Here is a 22,395-nt window from a genome sequence, read left to right on the forward strand (position 1 = left end):
GGGAAAAGCGTGGCGTGTCTGGAGCTTCCATAACCTGGGCACCTCTCACCCCAGAATGCACCAGCAGCACCGGGCTCCAGCACTCCTGGCCCCTGCCACTCTTTGGCTGGCACCTAAGCCCAGGGGCCCCTGAGCACCAGACCCTCAAAATCCTCTCTTAAAGAGGATGAACCTCAGGTAGAGGCGGGTCACCTTTCTCCCCTGGGGCCAGGCATGGGCAACCTGCCCGGCACAGGGCAAGCTGGCCTCTGGGTGGGCTGGCTGGAATACCCATCAAGCCTCCCCCAGCAACTGGGCCTACTAGGGCTGCTTGGCAACAGCCCTGGGGCACATGCATTGGTTTTAGCTTCCTGGGGGCGCTCAGCAAAAAGAACTCCCCAGATGAGAAAATCCGACCGGACGAAGAGCACCACAGCTGGTTGCTCAGGTGTGTGTGGTCACAGCCCAGCCCCATCCTTGGGAAGTCGGCCTACTTATGATGAAATCAGCGCACTACCTGACAGGTGCTGCCACTCTGGGCCTTGATTAATGCCTTTCATCAACTCCCCACAGCAAACAGCAAACAGCAAACGCCATAAGCCAGGGTTCCAAGAAACATTCTCTGATTTCATGCTGGCTTTTCCCCAAGCACAGCAATGGTCCACTTACAGAGACTCCCAACGACATCTCGTGGGACCTGTCACAGAAGGCTGGAAGCGACCCGGAAGCGACCTGCCCGGAGGTGACTCCTTCCCCACAGGTTTCTCTGCCCTCCCACTGCTGCCTCGACCTCAGGCACAGGTGGTCCCCAGTCTTCTCTGCCTCATTTCATAGCAACTCCATTCTTCCCGGTGCTCACATCCAAAACCCTGGAGTCACCCCCGATCTGACAGTGAGTCCTGCTGGCTCTACCTTCAAAATCAGGTGCAGCCCAGATGCCTTGATCACCACGGGGCCACTGGGTTCACCAGGCCCTGCACAGAATATGCCCAAACCTGCCTACTTCTCACCCAGACACTGAGCCCGTCACCTCTCACTGCAGGGCCTCCTTACTGGGCTCCAGCTGCTGCTGCCCTTGCCCCCTGCAGTCTCACCTCAGCACAAGCCAAAGGCTGTTCCCCACCACCACCAGACTGGGACCTGCCCCCCGCCTCTCGGACCTCAACCCCATCCCCGTCCCTGTCCTGACTTTCAGCTGTTCCTCTCCTCTCCCATGACACCCCAAGCCTGGGCCGTGGGCCCCTCCGGAACTTACGCCACTCCTCTTACAAGAGGCCTTCGATGCCACCCTGTTCAAAACTGCAAATCACTTCCAAGACTCCCTCTCTTACCTTCCTGGCCTTCTTTTTTCTGTAGTATTTGTCACCATTAAATATGCTGTACACTTTACTAATTTACTTCTCTCTCCCCCAGAGCTTCACAGACAGGGTGTCCTCTGCCCTGTCTCTCCTGGAACAGTTCTGGGCACCTGCCGGTACCCAACAACCGTTTGTAATCCAACGTAATGGCACGGCAGATTGGCCAGAGTGTGGGGTGCCCACAGTGGTCTGCTTGGCAAGGACAGGCGGTGCCCAGGGGCATCTGTCCGCCTGCTGAACCGGGGCAAATCGAAGCTCTAGAAATGGACAACCTGAAAGGTGATTCCTAGCCCGTGTGGACACCTGGACACCATTCAGGAAAGTCCTGGTCCTGAAGAGATGACTGTTTTCTGCAGGGCACACCGCGCCCAGAGAGATCAGCCCTCTTCAGAGGGCACCAAAGCCTGCCTTCAGAAACGCCTGCCATTTAACATCCTCTGGTGAGGTTGGCCTTTGGCCCAGGACACTTGTGAACGATTGCCACATGCACCACGTTGCGACACTAACACACACCCCTTATCTGCCAGCCCAGGGCTATAGGCCTGATTCCCCGATAACCACTGGGCCACCGGGCTCCCCAGGGCCGGTGACCACATCCACAGGAAGCGAGGCCGCCTGGAAAAGCTCACAGCCCTGGGGTGGGGTGGGGTGGGGTGGCACATGACCTTGCTCTGATGTGCACAACTTTGACCCTAGCCGGGCTGGATGCTCTTTGGAGCCTAAATCCTCCAAGTGTTAAGTAAGGAGCCTGCCGAGCCCTCCTTCCACCTGAGGGAGGAACAGCCCTGTTCCTTCTCATCCTCTGCAGCATTTACGGGGTGCCCGCCAAGCTGCCCGGGGCCCCGCGCCTGTGCGCATCCCTCCCTGCCGGTGACCACTGCCCACACCCCCTCCTGCGTCCCTAGCTGTCCAGGGCTTCCTGGCTGAGGCTGACCTTGATCATGGGGGTTGGGGGGCGGGGGCTGTCAGTTGAGCCTCCTGCCCTTCTTAGGCAGCCTTTCCACTCCAGGAGGCAGAATCTCCCTCCGCGCCTCGAGGTGGCCGGTTCTGTCCTGATGATGGCATTAGGTTATATGTCACCATATTCATTATGTGACAGGTATTTGTCCTGTATCTTTATAGCTGTTTTTAAAACCAGAACTTTCCCCAAAGACAACCATGCCTTCCGGTACCCTACACTGTACAACTGTAACTGCGAGGCTGATAAAGGCGGGCCCCTTCCCATCACACAAGGTCCCCAGGACAGAGCAGTGAGGAACGTGGGAGAGAGGGCTGATGGCCAGGGTTCAAATCCTGGCTCCCTCACTTACCAACGGTGTGACCTTGGCCAAGTTACTTAGCTGTTTGGTTCCTCACTTTCCTCGCCTATAAAAAAAGCGTAACAGTAGTCCCCTAGGCCCAGAGGGTGGCCATGAGGATGAAGGGGGTGGTACCTCACTTGACTGCAGTAGTGGGCAGGGCCCAGGCGGCCTGGCGTGTGGTCTGATCTCAGGGAAGCCTGCGGGCACTGCTGCTGGCGCCTCTCTCCCCAGGAACTGTGCTCCACGGGAGCAGGGCCTCTCCGACACTGCTGCATCTGTAGAGCTCGGAACTGGGTCTGGCATACAGTAGGCGCCTGATAAATGCTTGCTGAACAAAACACAGGGGCTGACAGAGGAGTGGTCTGACTGAGGGAACCTGCCTGGCCTCAGGGGTTTTGTGTCTTACACGCTGGGCCAAGAACTGCTCAGTCCCTACTGCCCCTGTGCCCTCTTTCAAAACCACCACCTTCCTGTCTGCACATGTTCCTGACCTGTCATTTCCCAGATCCCAGAACCTGCCTGGCTCCTCACTCCTCTACCTGGATGGGGACCACACATTTTTGCCCTGTCCCTGATGGTGTCATGAGACCACTCCATCTCCCGGCCCAGCTCCTCTGCCGCCTGCTTTGGGCCTAAGGGGACTGACGGCCAGGGCTGGGCCTGTGGACTCTCAGGCAGGCAGAGTGAGGGGGCCTGCTTAACCAGTGTGCACCCCCCCACACACAAACACCCCATGTACCCCCAGGCAGGCAGAGTGGGGGGGCCTGCTTAACCAGCGTGCACACCCCCCACACACACCCCATGTGCCCCCGGGGCAGGCAGAGTGAGGGGGCCTGCTTAACCAGCGTGCACCCCCCCACACACACACCCTATGTGCCCCCGGGCAGGCAGAGTGAGGGGGCCTGCTTAACCAGTGTGTACCCCCCACACACACACCCCATGTGCCCCCGGGCAGGCAGAGTGAGGGGGCTTGCTTAACCAGCGTGCACCCCCCCCCCCACACACACACCCCATGTGCCCCCGGGCAGGCAGAGTGAGGGGGCTTGCTTAACCAGCGTGCACCCCCCCCCTCCCACACACACACCCCATGTGCCCCCGGGCAGGCAGAGTGAGGGGGCCTGCTTAACCAGCGTGCGCCCCCCGCCCCCCACACACACCCCATGTGCCACCAGGCAGGCAGAGTGAGGGGGCCTGCTTAACAAGCGCGCATATCCCCCCCCACACACACCTGTGTACCCCCAGCAGGCAGAGCGAGGGGGCCTGCTTAACCAGTGTGCACCCCCCTTCACACACACACAAACACCCCATGTGCCCTCAGGCAGGCAGAGTGGGGGGCCTGCTTAACCAGCGTGCACCCCCCCTCACACACACACAAACACCCCATGTGCCCTCAGGCAGGCAGAGTGGGGGGCCTGCTTAACCAGCGTGCACCCCCCCACACACACCCCATGTGCCCCCGGGTCAGGCAGAATGAGGGGGCCTGCTTAACCAGCGTGCATCTCTCTCTCTCTCTCTCTCTCTCTCTCTCTCTCTCTCTCTCTGTGTGTGTGTGTGTGTGTGTGTGTTCGTCCCCACAGGCAGGCAGAGTGAAGGGGCCTTCTTAACGAGTATGCACACCGCACACACATTCAAGGTGGAACATGAAATACAGCCAGCCACAAGTGCAGTGCCAGGGTCCTGGGGGTCTCTTGCCCATTCTCATAAAAACACAGCCCAAAGGCAGAGCCGCTGCACTTTAGGCAGGAAACACAGTGAGTGGGAGGCAGGAAGCAGGAGAGAAAGAAGTAAGTGGTAGGAGAACACAGTGCCACACCCGCCTATAGGGGAACGCTGGGGGAAGCGTGACAGGGTCGGCAGAGCGCGGCCCAACACCACCAGGCGGCCGAGTCAGAAGCCTGGGACTCACCGCCATTCCTCCTCTTCCTTCCCCCTCAACCATCAGTGCATCAGCAAGTCCTCAGCTCCAGTTCCAAACTCCTCCTCCACCCCACCCTCTCCTCCCACAGCCGGCTGCCCAGCTTGGCCCAGCAGCCTCCTCACTGGCCCCCTGCTGGCATCTCCATCCACTCGCCACCCAAAGCTGGTCAAGTGACTTCAGCTTGCAGAAACCTGAGGGGCACCTTACTGAGCCTGGCTCTGCCGCCCACTTCTCTTTACCCACTGGGTCCTACCCTTTCACTTGCCAGGGGAGGTCTGGGCCCTCTTGGCAGAGAAGCAGACGCCCACCCAGGCCGTCCCTGGCTGAGGTTCTAGGCCCCTCATCCCCCAGGGAGGACTGCCAGTCCGAGGCATCCAGACCGCAGCCTCTCGGAGATTCATTTCTGTCCTCTTCAAAGGATTACAGATTGATGGCCAAGTCTTGCTGTAAATCAAAAGAAAGTCACTCCTCATTACCTACTTAGAATTCCCCGAGTCCTTCCTGGGAAGCCATTGCTCAGCTGTTTGATCCCTGAGCCACCAGCACTATCTCCAGGCACACCACCCATCACGGCAGCGCCAGACACTTTTTTCTCCCAGGCTCCTTTCTCAGCACCTAGATGAATTTCCATCTTTCCCGTTTCAAGAAGAGCTGCCAAGATAAATGGTTCAAAGACTCCAGCTCATGCTGAAAATATATCGAGTGCTTGGAGCCTATTCTGAATAACCCCACACTGGGGAGCAAAGCACCTTCTCATTGGATGGGTCCTGCTAGCAGCTGGGGCCCCAGACTCACTCGGGCACCTGGGCACTCTTTCGTGCGTCTTTTCACCTGTGGGATAGTGACACTTGTCCAGCTTCAGCCAGCACCAGCTGTCTAGGTCATGGTCAAGTCCCTCCTACCTCTTAGCAGAATGTTGCCGAGGGCCCCTGGGACACAGGCCAGTGTCTGTGGCTAATGGGAGCAAGGAGGTACCCCGTTTGCAAACTGTGTATTCAGAAGGTACTCCTTTCCCAGTCCTGTAGCCGGTACCACTTTTCTAAAGGCCGCCTGCCCCCAAAAGACCTACTCAACACCCAACGGGGCAGGGCCCACCCACTGGTGGGCTCATCTCCACAGACACCAGCAGAGGCCCAGGAAGAACAGTCAAACCCCACTTCTCCTACTGGGATGAAAGCAAGACAAAGTAAAACAGCAAATACAAAGCCCACCAGACCCTGACCCTACGGCCACCAGGCATCTACTGTGAGAAAGGGCTGGACAGGCAGGGCCCTCCGCCAAGCCCCAGACACCCCAGGCTAGAGATGCTATCGTGCACCTGGCCCTAGGCAGGGTGCCCAGGAGAGACACCTGAGCTGGCCACAGTGCTGCTCCTGAAGGTCGTGGCATGGCACAGGCCCATCCCAGACCCAGACCCTGACCCAGGCCCAGACCCAGACCCAGGCCCAGACCCAGACCCAGACCCAGACCCAGACCCAGGCCCATCCCAGACCCAGACACTGACCCTGACCCAGCCCCATCCCAGACCCAGACCCTGACCCTGACCCAGCCCCATCCCAGACCCAGACCCTGACCCTGACCCAGGCCCATCCCAGACCCAGACCCAGGCCCAGACCCAGGCCCAGACCCAGACCGAGACCCAGGCCCAGGCCCAGACCCAGACCCAGACCCAGACCCAGGCCCATCCCAGACCCAGACCCTGACCCTGACCCAGCCCCATCCCAGACCCAGACCCAGACCCAGACCCAGGCCCAGACCCAGACCCAGACCCTGACCCTGACCCAGGCCCAGACCCAGACCCAGACCCAGGCCCAGACCCTGACCCTGACCCAGGCCCATCCCAGACCCAGACCCTGACCCTGACCCAGGCCCAGACCCAGACCCAGACCCAGGCCCAGACCCAGACCCTGACCCAGACCCTGACCCAGGCCCAGACCCAGACCCAGAATAGGTCAGCAACTGCCACTCACAAATGGGGCCCCAAACTGCTGTCACAGTGCTGACCGCCGGGCTGGCACTGTGTGTGGCACACTCACAGAGGGCAGCCCAGGAGGGCACTGCCGCACAGCGTGAGGAGGTGTGCGCCCCGGTGCTCCGCGGCTGCGAACTGGCTTTTCTAACAAAATGATGGAATCAACATGAACACGGCTGGGTCTGTGAGCTGCAGTACCAAGACCCAGACCCATTTCCTGCAGCCCCCCTGCCAGGCTCCTGCAGGGGCTGGAGCAGAGAGAGGCCAGCCCAGGGCCAAGGCCTCACCCAGGGAAGAGGCCATCATCTCATTCTGCTCAGAGAAGCAGAGGACAGGAGGAGACCATGGGGCACGGCAGTGCTAGGGGCCTAGAGGGGTCCCAGGACACTACACAGTGACAACATGCTCGCCCCGACCCCTGGCCTGAGGCCTGCGACCAACACCGGACGTGCCCACAGCCATCAGCAGCCTGGCTCCCTGGGCATCCTCATCTCTTCTGAGCCTCAAGCTCAGGGTGTGGAGAGTCCCATATCCACGTGAGAGCTAAGTGGGCAGAGCAGCCAGGGCCCATCTCCTGACCGCCACCCTGACCCTGCACCGTTCCTCACCCTGTGGGGAGGCCATGGCTGGGACTGTGGCCTGCCCTTTGCCAACTGCTGGAGGAAGCTCGAAGGCCCATACCACCCATCCTCCACACCACGGACCAAGGGGGCCAGGGCACAGCCAGAGGCTGGCCTGGCCAGGAGGCTTGCGTGGGGCTCAAGCCTGACTTCACAGCAGCCCCCGTGGAGCCTGTGCCGGGGCCTCTGAATGGGAAACCTTCTCTGTGGCTCCATCACAAATTACCTGCAGGCTTCAGGAGCAGACATGCCTGTTGGCAGACATGGAAACGGGTTTTCAGAGTTCCGAGATTAAACCCTCCACAACACCTACAGAATTCAGAGTTAGGAGGGAAAACTCCCAGCCCAGAATAATTGCTCCCACAGGGAACATTATTCTGCACCAGAATGTTACAGGTCTGAATGAGAATTTTCTAAAAACCGGCACCAAACCTGCTCTGGGAGCCAAACCGAATAATGGCTCCTACGGAATTCCTCACTAGACGCTGGGCCCGCTGTGGGTCAGAACCAAACTGGACAGGTTCCCCTCTGAGACGGCACCGGGTCCACACCCTCCTCCCGCCCCCGCATCTGCATGGGGTTCCGTGGGGGAGGGGGTGTAGGGAAAGTGGAAAGGCCATTCCAGAGTGGGAGTGAGGCCAGGGCCAGCCGAGACGCAGGGCACCTGGCAGGGAACGGGGGTGGGGGTGGGGGGGGGGGCATGAGAAGCGGTCTTCCCCATGGCTCTCCCATTCTTCTTGAACTGCATGACCCTTAAATCATCTTTATTTCCCTCTCTTTTGATAAAGCACTGGTATGAGAAATCTTACTCAACTACAAATGGCATGAGAGGGATGAAAAGGTGATTAAAAGGTCTGCCTCAGTGCCAGGGAGGCGGCAGGGAGGGGTGGGACCTGTGCCGGGTGCCCCAAGGCCTGTACTCAGCTCCCCGGCTGATGCTCTGTAGAAACCAGCCCCAGGTTACTATTTCACTTTCTGGGAAAAGCCTCCCGATTTTTAATTACTGACTCAGAACGAACAAAAAAACCCCCACTGCATGGGCCAAAAACGCCATGGCCTGTGCACTGGAAACAGCCCAGAGGCTACCAGTCTATGGCCTCTGGCCTTTGTCTTGCTAGAAAATTCCTCCTGGGGACTGAGAAGTGGGAACCTCAGGGGTCCCCCTCACATACACACACACACACACCAAGTCCTTACCCTGACAGAAGCTACTGGAGACCCACAGGGACCCCAGGGGAAGGCAGACCATCTGATGGGCTGTGGCCAAAGCAGGGAACCCATTGTGGGGAAGCTGCCTGCGCACCCCAGGTGTGGCTCACACCCCCACCTCCTCAGCTCCTCTGGGTGGCTCCCCTTGCACAGTGAATCCACAGGAAGCCCAAACTCTCCTTGCCCTTTCTGGGCCTGAGCAATTTCAACAGTACCCTGCATCTTGGGGATGATCAGACAGCGCTGGGTCCGCGTGCAGAAGGAGCCAGAACAAGCCTCCTACTGGGAAATGGGAGGAAACATAAGGAGAGTCTCTAGCCCAGCCGTGGGCAAATTACAGCCCCTGGGCCGGATCCAGCCCGTTTGAAATGAATAAAACTAAAAAAAAAAAAAAAGACCGTACCCTTTTATGTAATGATGTTTACTTTGAATTTATATTAGTTCACACAAACACTCCATCCATGCTTTTGTTCCGGCCCTCCGGTCCAGTTTAAGAACCCACTGTGGCCCTCGAGTCAAAAAGTTTGCCCACCCCTGCTCTAGCCCATGTTTCACAGGGTCTATGAGGACGGACAGCACACGGAACAGGCCACGATGGGAAAGGGCTCTCTAAGGTGAAAGGTGTGACGAGGTTATGAAATGGGCGTAATCGGTGGGCAGCGGAGCCAGTGTGAGGGAGTGACGGGAAGTCAGCTTGAGAACGCCACTGATGCACAAGAGAGATTACGAGAGAAGAGAAAAGAGCTTGGAGCAGGCATCTAGGGGATCCAGAACATGTGGAATAAGAATTATTTTTATTGTTGTTAATTCCCACCTGAGGATATTTTTTCCATTGATTTTTAGAGAGAGGGTGAGAAAGAGGGATGGGGAGAGGGAGAGGGAGGGGAAGAGAGAGAGAGACAGAGAGAAACATTGATGTGAGAGAGACAGGTCAATTGGTTGCCCCTCACACACACCCCAACCAGGGCCAGAGAATGAACCTGCAACTCAGGTATGTGCCCCTGACTGGGAATCGAACCTGAGACCCTTTGGTGTGCGGGCCAACACTGAGCCACACTGGCCAGGGCTGAAAAAGGAATTTAAAAGAAAGCTCCAAGCCAAGCTGTGTGACTCAATGGTTAAGCGTCGGCCTATGAACCAGGAGGTAGTGGTTTGATTCCTGGTCAGGGCACATGCCCAGGTTACAGGCTCGATCCCCAGCGTGGGACATGCAGGAGGCAGTCGATCAATGATTCTCTTTCATCACTGAGGTTTGTGTCTCTCTCTCCCTCTCTTTTCCTCTCTGAAATCAATAAAAATATTTTTTTTTTTCAAAAGAAAAGAAAAGGCTCAAGGTGTCATTGTTCTGACTAAAAAGCCAGTTCCTGAACCATCATGGGAGCTCGCAGGGGCAACCCCAAGCCTGTCTGCACAGCTCCTGTAACTGAGAGGGAGCCACAGAGAGACTGGGAGTGGAATCTGTCAGGGAGACATGATAATTATATCACAGTCTCAGATAACACGGCCGAGGATACATGCTTGCCCCCAGGGAGTGGCCAGTGGGATAACAGACAGGAAACACAGCGTGTGACACTCCCACTCAGGTGTACAAGTGGCCACTGTGGCTAGCCTGTCCTCTGTGGGCAGACCAGCCTCGCTGGTTGCCAAGTTGTTCCTGCCTCCACAGGCTGTTGCTAACATCCTGGACCCGTTACCTGTGCCCTCCTTCACCTCATCTGGTCTGTTGTCAGGTGTGACTGCTTTGCTCTACCCCTCACTGGCCTACGTCAGAATGCCCCCATTCTGAGTCTGGCCACCTGAGGTGTATGGCCCTCCATAGCACTGCCTACTGGCTAACACAGCAGTCGCCAACCGACGGTCTGGGGTGGCCCGTGAGGTCCGAAAGGTTAGCGACCGCTGGGCCAAAGAACTTTGAGTTAACACCACCCAGCTCACACCCGTTCTCAAGGGGCCATCTTCACCTGGGCCACTTCCCTGGCTTTGAGGCTGGCAGGATTTCGCTGTCCAAAGTACCGAGAGAGATCCTCAGAAAATCCTGTTACTCATAAGAATAAAGAAAGAATTCTCTAAACATCAAGGCAAGAAAACAAAAAAGTTCCCTAGAAAAAAGAATGAAGAGAATTTGCCTAAGATCCCCAGCAACAATGGAGGGAATAGTTTCACTGAACAAAGATTCAACCCCCAGTGAAGCCATCCTTCATGTAGGCAGCAACAAAAGGACTCTCAACGTGCAAGGTCAAAGCAAAGCATCAGAGCACGGATTTTCAACCATGAGCCGTAGCAGGCACCCTGGTGTGCCTGCCGCAAGAATTCGTAAAACATGCAATACCTGACTATTCAGTCAGGGGCACTGACCTCTTTCCCCTTAGATTGTCAAATAAAAAAAATGACAACAGACAATACAACAATAGCTGTCTGGTGTGAATGAGTCAAAATTATACTGAATTTTTTTGTCAGGTCAGCAAAAAATAGAATACATTTTTGGTGTGCCGCAGAACTTTAGTAATTAGTGCATGTGTGCCGTGAGACGGAAAAGGCTGCAAATCGCTGCATTGGAGGAAGGCAAACACTGTACAACTCAGGGGTTCCCACTGGACCCAGGAAGACAGGGCTACCTCTAAATAACTGCTACTAAAATGATTCTAAAACAACGCAAATGTTGAAAATGGTGGAAAGAGAAGTTATTCAATAAAAAACTGGAAGACAGAGAAGAAGAGTAAAACCATGCTAAACTTCTAACTTTGCAAAGCGAGAAATCACTAACCTCACTTTTTAACAAAGATAGAAAATGTAGAGAAATACAGCTCGTATTTTCTTAATTTAAAAATAATTCTACAACAAAAATGGAATGTATATAAAAGAGAACAAAGGAAACTTCACCAACTTGCTAACGACACAAAAGCTTAAAAGCCAGAAAGGCAGAACAGAAACCAGAAAGCACCACGCGGGGTGCGGGCGAGAGGCCAGCGCGCTGGTCCTCAGGACAAACGCCACCACAGCTCGCTCAGCGCTGGGAGGCGCTCGGTCTGGAACAAGGGAACTAGCTGTCCCCAGCAAACGAGGTGGAAAACAGAGGAGTAAGCAAGGTGCACCAGGAAGGATGCAACGAAAAGAACATTTAATAAAGCCAGATTCCAGGCACAAGGGTTAGTTTGGTCAAAAGGGGTTCATTCGTGTCAGCTGCAAACAGATAAAATGCACAATGAAGATGTAATGATCATAACCCGAATGCTTCAAACAACTTGGTGTGGGAATGGATAAAACAAAAACCTATTGGGAATCACAAAGGGGGATGCACTAAACCACCTCTCCTAATACTGGAATAAATGTACAAAACAAAGAGAGGAGGCAGACGACTGGAATAGGGTAAGGAACATGATTTAACCCACTGTGCGCCATAAGCGTCCGTAGACGCAAGCGGCGGACCTTCCCCACACGTCACGTGCACCTATTAAAAAAAATGTTTTCCCTAAGTGGCAGCCCTGACCGATTTTACAATCATTCTTCATGAGAATCTTCAGCTGAAAATATCCAAGAACACCCGAATTGTAATATATTTATTTTTGTAATATTCATTGTAAATTGATTTTTAAATTAAATTCAAAATATTGTGACATGTAGAGGGATGGCTTCCGTTTTGGACACATGGCAGTTAACTGGTTAAGGTACACCAAAGTATGTGCTCTAAAAATAAAACAAAAAATGTTTAATTTTATTCCATAAAATACTGGCAAAAACATTTCTAAATAGGCCACAAACAAAAAAATCTCAAAATTAAGAAAAATAAAATTTACACACACTACATTCTCTAACTACAGTGGTGACAAAGCCAGAAACTAACAACAAAAAGTTAACCAAGGCAGTTAAACAACCACATCTATCTGGGAGTTGGAAAAAATGTTCTTAGTTCACTCCTCAGGTCAAATATCAAATCAATCCAAACTTCTCAGGATGTGGTCGAGGCAGCATTAGAAAATGTATTAGCAAAACTCATCTCTTGCAAAAGAATGAAAATAAGTGAAGATTCAATTAAGTAAAAGACAGATGTTCAAAAGAAGGTCAGGACGGGAGGAGAAAGGAGTTAATAAAACAGGGAATCTATGAAGCAGACAAGCAGCAGAGCTGATAAATGCTTCTTTAAAAGCTGATTTTATGAAAAGACCAACAAAACTGATATAAGCCTGGCAATGCTAAGCTATAATGAAAGAACACAGACACATAACATTAGGAATGAGAAAGGAAACACAATAACAGATAAAGAGGAGGTACTTCAGAAAATAAAATAACTCCATTCTAATAAGTTTAAAATTCTTGCTGAAAATAAAAACTTCCAGGCAAACGTACTGTTTTGATGCTAAGAGGATGGAGTCAGATTACAACAACCCCCCAGGAAAATCTGGAATGTTACTAAAGACATTCTCCCCGAAGACACAATTTCTAATGGGATCAAAGGACCTCTTTAGATCATCAAGGAACAGACAGATCTATGCTTTCTAAATTGTTCTAGAAAACATAACATTGTGGAGAGTTTTTCATCATAATCTCAAAATATGGCAAAGAGAGTTTAAAATGTATAGCTCAATCCCCTATTTGAGTCTACATAAAATGCTAGTATGAACAACAAAGCAATCATTTATAATGCTTACCAGATGTCATTGGCCCTGTTCTATACACCGTCCATACATTAATTCACCAAACCCTCCTAACCATCTATGAAGTGCTACACTATCCTTTTCCAATGAGGAAACTGAGGCACAGCAAGTGGCAGAACTGGGACTCAAACTCAGGACACCAGTCTCTAGTAGAGACCATGCTCTAACCACTAGCGTACACTGCCTCTCCATTTCAACCCTGCAGTTTGTTAAAATAGTAATCTACCAAGACAAAGGAGAGTGTGTGCCATGGAAGCCATGCTGGCCACACACCAAGAAGTCTGGTCATGAAATTCATCTCAGGTATACCAGCCCCCAATCTTGGTGTCTAATACCATTCTCCAATAGAAGGAACCAGGGCTCCTCAGAGAAATGGCTGATTCTAGGGCTGGAGTGGGGAATAGACAAGATGAGCCTGGAGCATCTGGTGGTGGCAGAAAGTAAGGATGTGCTCAAAAGGCAAAAGGATGCGGGGAAGAAGGGGATGTCAGAGGGACACAGGAGCCAAATGAAAGTCCCCAGGGACCAAAGCTGGGGTGATTTGAGCAACAAAATAAATAGCATAATATCAAATTACAATCCAAAGTATAAAATATATATCTATGTAGATATAAGTAAATAAGTGGTTGACTATATAAATAAATGGGGAAGAAGAGCCAATAGTGTGTGTAGCTCCCCCTCCCCCGGGGAGACAGAGCGTAACCCCACTCCTTATGTGCAGTCTGTGCAGCCACTTCCCTCTGAAGATGACAGTACGGAGACAGGGGTTAGGTGGAAAAATATCGTAAAAACGAAAATGGAAGGACAGTCTACCAAATATACGACCAGTATTCCTGAAAACTGTCAAGATCACCAAAAGCAAGGAAAGCGAGAAACTGTCACAGCCAAGAGGAGCCTAAGGGCACAGGACAAATGTAATGCCTGGCACCTGGAACGGAAAAAGGACATTAAGTGAAAGCTAAGGAAACTGGAATGAAGTGTGGACTTCAGATAATAACAATGTACTGATACAGTTCATGAGTTGTGACAAATGCATCATAAGCATGTTAACAGTAGGGGAATATGGGTGCAGGGTCTGTGGGAGCTGTCTAGTATTCTTTTACCTTTCTGTGATCTAAAACTGTTCTAAAATACAAAGTTTTTTTAATTGCTTAACACACACACACACACACACACACACACACACACACACGGGAGATGCCAAAAAGGCAGCTGATAAAATTCAACATCCTTTCCTAAGAAAACCTCTTAGCAAGCCAGAGAAAACACACTCCTTCCTTAAACTGGTGGTGAATACTTATTGAAATCAACAGTCAGAATCAGGCTCGAAGATACAACACTAGAGTCAAATCACTACGATGCCATTTGGCACCACTGTCACTCAACAGGATTCTCTCAAGGGCAACCCCCTGGCCTGGCACTGGAGAAGGAAGTTTCCATTGGCTTTGTCCTCAACAGCTGCGATGACCAGGTACGTATTTGCAGGAAGCCCTTTCCCCTGGTTCTCTGCTCACTTCCTGGCTGGATGCCAGGCTGGTTTGCACCCTAAATGTGCCCATTTCTCAATTACTCTTAGAGGCAAACTGACCTATCCTTGCTTTGAGCCAGAGTCCCACATCCTCTCCACCACCGAGGCCCCAGCTACACTCTCCAACACCAGGCTCTGCCAAACTTCTTGGAGAGAGCAACTCCCTTCCCTCATGCCAGGTGGTGTGGACAGAGCAGGCTGGTGGGCACCGGGATGGTTCTGCTGGTACGGGGTGGTGCAGCCTCCTCTGAACTCCAAGGAACTGCCCACCGAGGCGACCCAGGCTCTTTGAAAGGGCTCAGTCACTGAGGGGTGGCCGCGGTGCAGGACTCGGGCTGCCTCCCTGAGGGGCACCGTGCAGACGGGGGTTTCCTAAGCCCTCCCGCAGCGGGCAACGTGTGGCCTGTCTCCAACAGTCCAGGAAGCGCTGGCAGGAAACCTGCACCAGCTCACACCACAGGCAAAGAGCGGCTTTCACCACACCCAGACCTGGGGTCTTGGGGGCCCCTTTTTGTTTATTTTTTATAGAATTTCTAGTTGATTTTTAGAGAGGGAAGCAGGGCAAGGGAGAGGGAGAGAGAGGAGCATCGATGTGAGAGCTAAACATCTATCAGCTGCCTCCTGCACACCCCCTACCAGGGAAGGAGCCCACACGTGGGCATGTACCCTGACCAGGAATCGAACTGGCAACCTTCCAGCGTACGGGACGACGCCCAACCATCTAAGCCACGTGGGCCAGGGCATCAGGGCCCTTTCTGAATGAGCCATGCCACAGCTCACCCCTCAAAGTGGCCAACGGAGAGAGGCTGTGTCTGCGATGGAGGTCACAGGGCATTGCCCACGGACGGTGACCAGGCCCACAGAGAAGGCCTATCACATCTGTTCTTACCCAGGGGTGTGGGTCTCAGAGGCCCCAAAGCCCCCAAAGGCCCCATGTAAAACTCTAGCACTTTCATGGGGACAGGTAACTGAGGGCGCCTCACTGGTGCCCAGGACTGCCCAGGCTGCCCACTCCCAAGTGGCTGGAAGCTGGCTGTACATCTCCAGAACCTCCAGGAAGGAGGGAGATGAGAGCCTCTTGCGGATGTCCATCATCAATGAAAACTGGATCCTCTGCAGGACCCATGAGGGCTGTGGTCAGGGACATGTATGACCAGCATGCCCCGCAGGGAGAGCTCTAGGCAAGACCCAGAGTGAGAAGGGCCCAGGCATCTGAGAGATGGTCCTTTAGTGGTGACAGGGCTCCAGGAGGGACCAACTGGTGGAAGAGGAGGGTGCTAAGCTGAGAGGCAGCTGGAGATGCAGCCAGTCTGATGCGGGGGGGGGGGTGGGGGGGAGTAGAGTGAGGGATAAGCTCGTCAACCGTGCAGGGCAAGGCCTTGGGCGGGGGGGGCGGGCGGGGGGCAAGTCGGACAGAAGCAGCTTGTCTGCCTCAACTGCCCGTGCCTTCCTCAGCCATAATCACCAGGGCCCAGTGGGGTTGTGGGTTTCCTTTAACTCTCCCACCTTCCAATTATGCTGACTGGAGTTAAGTTTTGTAATCCTCAAAAAAGAAAAAGAAGGCCTTGTTCAACAAGAACACAGCAAGGGCTCTGCAACCTGCTGCCTGGAGTGGGTGAAGTGAGAGACCAACCATGTGCCCCAGCACCATGTGGCTTGGGTGGAGTGTGTGCGTGTTGTGTGCATATGATGTGTGAGTGTGCGGAGCGTGTGAGTGATGCGGTATGTGTGAGTGTGTGAGTGGGGTGAGTGGTATGTGTGTGGTGTGTATGTGTGTAGGGGAGTATAGGTATGTATTGTACATGTGTGGTGTGTGTGGTGTACTAGTATGTAATAGGTGTTGTGTATTGTGTTTTGTGAATGTGTGTGTAAGAGGTATGTGAGTGGTGTGGTATGTGTGGGGTACATATGTGTAGAGGGTGCTTATGTGTGTGTGGTGTGATATATGTGGTAGGTGTGTGTGGCAGGCATTGTATATGGTGCGTGTGTAGTGTGTGAAGGGAATGTGAGTAGTGTGTATGAATATGTATGGAGAATGAGTGTATGTGTGGGGTGCAGGTGTTTATTGTGTGTGGTGTGATGCATGTGGTAGGTGTTGTGGTGGCAGGTGTGTGTGTTATGTATAAATGTATGTGTAGTGTGTGAGGGGTATGTGAGTGGTGTGTGTGAATATGTATGGGGAATGAGTGTGTGTGGTGTATGTGGGGTGTGCATGTGTCTGTGTGGGTAATGTTTATAACATGCGGTATGGGTGAGAGGTGTGTGTGTGTGTGTGTGTGTGTGTGTGTGTGTGTGTGTGGTGTGTCTAGCAGTGGTATTTGTTGGAAGAAACCCCCAGGCTGGGTCTCTATACCCCACCCCCAATCAGGGTCCAGCGGGCACAAGAACACACAGAATCATGACTCGCTCCATCGGACCAAAGGGCAGGAAAAGGCAAGGAGACTTTGATCCCCCAGGAGCACAGCTGGGCAAGTTCTTCATTAACGACTGAAAGGCAGCGGGAGGTGTCCCGTGGGCTGCTGCCTGGGCTGGAACAGAGCCAAGGCCAGGCCATGCGATGGTCTCCAGATGGGCCTGGGGTGTTTGCCAAGAAGGATCCCAGCCCGGGGAGGAGGACAACGCCCTGCTGTCCCCAGCACACCTCACAGTCCCTCTGCCTTTCAAACGACTCGCACAATCCCCATAGGAGCTGTCAGGGAAGGGCCGAAATGCCCCATTCACAGCTTGGAGAGAAGGAGCGTAATTTCAATTAAGGTCCCAGGCTGTCAAAAACATCAAGTTATTAATCTCCTTGTGGCAAATGTGAACCGGGACCTGCTTACACAGCCAATTGAGCATGCTCTAAATTAGTGTTTGCAGGTAATTGATTCAGCTGCCAGCCCCATGCCAGCCGGCTACAAGCTGGTTACGCCACTAACATTAAATAATATGAGCGGCAGAATGGCCTGCCTGATTGGGCCTGCAGTCCGATGCTGTTCGCGCCCGATTTACCCAAACATTAATGTCTTATTGGTTTAACACAATTTACTGCACCTCAACTGTGGAAAGTGATTTTCATTCCCTCTGAAACCCCACTCACAGGCACAGCACGAAGGAGGAGGTGTCTTAATAACTGCCATCAGCTCACTCTCTTTTTTTTAACATGCCCTCAAGATTTTATAACAAACTTTCAATAATAAAATTTTTAAAAGCGTAAATCTTAGAAGTGGTCTCCTGGTAGCCAGCATGTCTGAGTGAGTCTGAGCACCCTGTGCCGGTGGCGGTGTGCCCGCCGTGGAGAACGCCAGCCCGTCTCCTGCCCGCCTTCCCCGCCCCCACCCTCGCTCCAGTCCCGACCCGCAGGAGTCCCTGCCCTTCTTGCCCGTGGCCCCGTTCTGGGGCTGGGGTGGCCATGCCCCCGGGAGAATGTCCAGCAGGTTCTAGGCACACTCTTCTAACCCAGGGATCAGTGCAGCCTGCGCTTACAGGGCTGCACCCTGTGGGGAACTAGCGCTTCGGATGAGGTTTTATATTCTTCACCTGGTCAAGAAAAGGCGAGTTCACAGTGGCACAGGCGACAGCAGGAAACTAGCTCAGGACACTATTCTTTCTCTCGTCCATCCATCCAACCCACGCACATGTGTGTCCTGCCACCAGCTGTGGGGCAGACACTGCAGGTAAACGAGGTGGAGCCTCCAAGAAGAACCTCCAGGCTCCCAAGGACAGAGACCACAAAATTGACCCAGCTCTCGGCAGCAACAGAGCAATGTGCCACCTCACAGGGCCAGGGACACCCCAGGATGTGACAATGTCCTAGCACAACCTACCATCTTCAGGGGGTGACACCTCTGTCTGAAAAGGTCACTCCACCCACCTGTCCTTCAGGAACAGTCTCTGTCTCTTGCTCTTATCATGTCTACTTCAGCTTTTCCCCAGAGCAGTCCCCAACTCCACCCACCCTCTACCTCGGGAGCCCCCTGCTCTCAGCTCTCAGGGACCCTCAGATCGTGGCTGAGGGCAGGCACCGCTTCCCCTCGGTGTCTCCCATGACCGGCCACAGCTGGGCACAGGCACAGCAGGGCACCTCGGTGCACACACCTGCACATCGGGCTGAACTAATGCCACACAGCACCTCAGGGCAGCTGCTTTTGGCCACGATCTCATTTCTCTGAAAGCTGCCCTGGGCCCAGAGGCAGCAGCAGTGAGTTGAGTCCAGGAATGGGGGAGGGGGTAGAGGCTGAGGGGTTTGAAGACAAAGTATTCTCCCAGGGCTTGGCCTTAAAAGAGACCCTCCTTCAAACAACAGCCAGCCTTCAAACAACAGCCAAATGCAACTCACAGACTTAGGATCCTGACTTGAACAAACCAACTCAAAAAAAGATAGTTTTGGCCCAATATGGACTAGATATTGGTAATATTGAGGATCTACTGCTAACGTAGTTAGATGTGATAATGACAAGGTCGTTATGTAAAGGAAAAAGATATCGTCATCAACTGAGCCGCCCACTGATGCATTTACAGGAGAAATGACATACCTGGGATTTGGTCTCAAATATTCCAACAAAACTAAACTAAACAAAAATCCTGGAGGGGACTCTGAGGTTCATTACACTATTCTGGGGGCGGCAGCAGTATTTGCCGTTTCCTACTAAAAATTAAAAATAAAAGACTGGCATTACCTTGAGGGGGTGGAGGGTAAGGAGTTGGAAGAAGTATTCCCACAGGCCCCTGACCCAGAGCTCACATGCAGGCCTGTCTGGCTGCAGCAGGGTTGGGTTCTGGGACACGGTGCGGGAGAAAGCTCAGGCCCCTCCTAAGAGTCACCTCTGGAGCTCAGCTCCCTGCAGCATAGGGCACACGGCGGCCAGCTGCAGTGGACGGCAGGGTTCCACACTGGGGCATCAACTGTGGGTCACTATAGGCCAATGAAGATGAGACCAGATTCCTGGGACAGTGCCAATCTCAGAGACCCCTGCGGCCCCCCCCCCGCCTCCCCCCCCCTTCCCCCCGCCCCCCCGGTCCCCTGGTAGCAGGCAGACCTCTTCCTGCCCAGATCCTTGGGGGTGAGGACACTGGGAATCCTGAGCAGATACTGCACTGCAGCAGACCGCAGGGAGGCCAAGGCTGGCGCTCTGCCTGCCCTTCCCCATCCTCCTGGGTCCCCGACGAAGCACTTGCTCCATCCCCCCAGGAGGAAGAGGGGAGAAACCCAGAGGTTCCCTGCTCAGGACTCCTTTCAGGGTTAGACTTTGAAAAAGACACCTACTCCCAAGCCATGTGATGGTGACCATTAATGCCCTTGCTGTCCACCACTGACTCCGTTTGCACCTCGCCCTCATCCAGTACTGACAAAGCGGGCAGGCCAGAAAGGCTGGGAGGGGGACATGGAAGCAGCGCAGGCCCTGAGGGCACCCAGGCAGACTTGGGCCCTGCAAGGTGGGCAAGGGGAGGCAGCGCCAAGCTCTAAGGCCAGGTAGGAAAGGGCAGTCCAGGATCGGGACGGGGGCCGAGGGTAAAAGGTAATACTCTTTTTTCTGTACTCACAACACTTCTGACACCAAATGTGTGGGCTTTCCAACTCTAATTCCAACTCTAATTCTAATTTCCGCTCTCTAATTCTCTGTGGGCACCAACTGGTGTCCTACCCCTTACTTCTGACGCTAACGGCCAGAGTTAAGATCTCAATCCCACAAGAATATCCCCGCTTCAGACATAACAAGTCCAGGCCTCTCGTACTTCTGACTGATTGGCTTTAAATCTGGGGTTCCAATGACCTCCTCTTTGGGTTGATAATTTGCCAGAATGGCTCACAGAACTCAGGGAAGCGCTTCAGGTACTATTACCACTTTCTTATAAAGGTTACAACTCAGGATGAGCCAGATGGAACTGATGCACAGGGCAAGGTATGGGGCAAGGGGTGTGGCGCTTAGATGCCCTCTAGGAGCACTCCTCCCAGCATCTCCACTGCATTCACCAACCCTGTGGGTCAAAGTTTTTATAGAGGTTCCATACGGAGGCACAACTGAAAAAAATCACTGGTCAGAACTCAATCTCCAGCCTCTCTCCCAGTCACTAGCACTTCATTAGCATAAACTCAGGTGTGGCTGAAAGGGGCTTATCTATATAAAAGCCAAGCAACTGGAATGAAGGAAGGGCCCGAACAACTGGTACCTATGATGTGCACTGCGGTGGCCAACTGGCCGATGGAGGCCCCGATCGGTACCCCCCAACCGCCTGTGGCCCCTCCCTTTGACCGGCCCCACTCCCAATCAGCCCCCCAAACCCCGATTGAGGGCGGGGCTGGGTGGCCCCTCCCCCCAGCTGGCCTGGTCCCGATCAGCCCCATTGGGTTGGGCCAGCTGGACCCCACCTATGCACAAATTCATGCACTGGGCCTCTAGTTATGAACAACAGACTCTGTCACTGGGGGAATTCTGAGGGTTTTAGAAGCTCTGTGCCAGGAACTGGGGCAGAAATGAAACATGGATTTCCTACTATGTCACAGAGGGGGAAACGTGGACTTCCTACTATGTGATGGGTGTGGGGGGGAATGGCAGCTTCTCCCTCCCTCTCCCCAGGGGAGCTTCCAGATGGTACAGTCACTGGTGGGTGACCCAGGACATGGGTGGAAGGAGCCCTTGGAGCAGTTTGGGTCTGACCAAGGGATTCCTCATGCCACTGGCAGCAGCATGCTGAGCCCGGGCCCTGGAGCAGGTGAGGACTGGGCAGGCCACACCCACATGGTGGGGCAGCCCAGGATGCCCCCACTGCACAGGCAGGCCAAGGCCAGTGGAGCTCTTCAGAACACTTTATGAGCCACTTAGCCATCCTGAGACCCCATTGTCCTAGCAGCTGACATAATGACCGTGTTTACACATAAATGACAGGCTGTTTCAACAGCGCCCTTCAGAGTCACAATAGCAGCTCTTTGGTAAAGTTTCCTGCAAATTGCACAAACAAAGTCCAGGGAGTGAAATGATGAGGCACTAAAGCAGCCTCAGAAGTAATCACAGACCATTACCATCAAACACTCTACCAAGCGCCAGCAAAGTGGCCACAGTCGGAGAAGGCCTCTGCCCACGGTGCCCAAGCCCTGCTCATAGTCCCCATTCAATCTGCCGCGGCGCTGAGGCACCTCATCTGCTATTTGCTCAGGGAACATAAATTACTGTTTTTACATTTTAATCTTTACCCAGAGAGACACAGCAGCTTACCTTTCCAGCTCATATTCTTTCATTCCCACTTTTACAGCTTTCATCACCTGGAGGGTGGATATTAAGCAAAGACATTTGTATTAAGGAGAGAAGTGGCACCGCCTGATAAACACGGGACAGCACTTTTTCAAAAGAATCTCTTCTTCAAAAAACGAAAAGAACATTATGTGCACACAATGGTGCAAAAATGGGATAAATCAGAACGTTTTAAACGCTCCAAAAGCTACACAGCTTATTTAACCACTCTGGCGCACCTCCACTCGGAAGCCGATCAATACCCAGCACAGATCTGCAGTGGGCTGATGGCAGGTCAGATTTGATCAGGACATCTGTGAACATGTAACACTCAGAGAGCTACGGGGACTAACCTACAAGGCTTCCTTTGTTTAACTGCCATTAAAAGAATATACGCGCCCCCACGTTCTTTGCAGCGTTATTTACAAGACATGGAAGCAACCCAGTGCCCATCAATAGATGAGTGGCTAACAAAGTTGTGGTGCATTTTTACAGTGGAACATTACTTGGCCATCCGTAAGAATGAAAGTTTACCATATGCAAACTGGAAAAGGACCTGTGAGGATGGTTAACGGAGGACAGTAATAAGTGTGCTTGGACCCGAGAGAACAAAAGATTCTTTGAAAGGAGCTGGGCCTTTAGGAATACCA

The 22,395-nt window shown here is 53.3% G+C and overlaps 1 protein-coding gene across 3 annotated transcripts in view; it reads right to left on the reverse strand.

Annotated features, from left to right (window-relative positions):
* PEPD (peptidase D) overlaps nt 1-22,395 on the reverse strand; it is a 117,643-nt gene that overhangs the window by 43,148 nt on the left and 52,100 nt on the right. For all 3 annotated transcript variants that reach the window (XM_081107870.1, XM_081107872.1, XM_081107871.1), the window contains one exon: nt 21,731-21,777. In XM_081107870.1, coding sequence (XP_080963996.1) covers nt 21,731-21,777 — 47 coding nt within the window. The remainder of the gene's footprint in view (nt 1-21,730; nt 21,778-22,395) is intronic.

This window comes from Myotis nattereri (genome assembly GCF_964212035.1).
Source record: "Myotis nattereri genome assembly, chromosome: 15".
Lineage (NCBI taxonomy): Eukaryota > Metazoa > Chordata > Mammalia > Chiroptera > Vespertilionidae > Myotis > Myotis nattereri.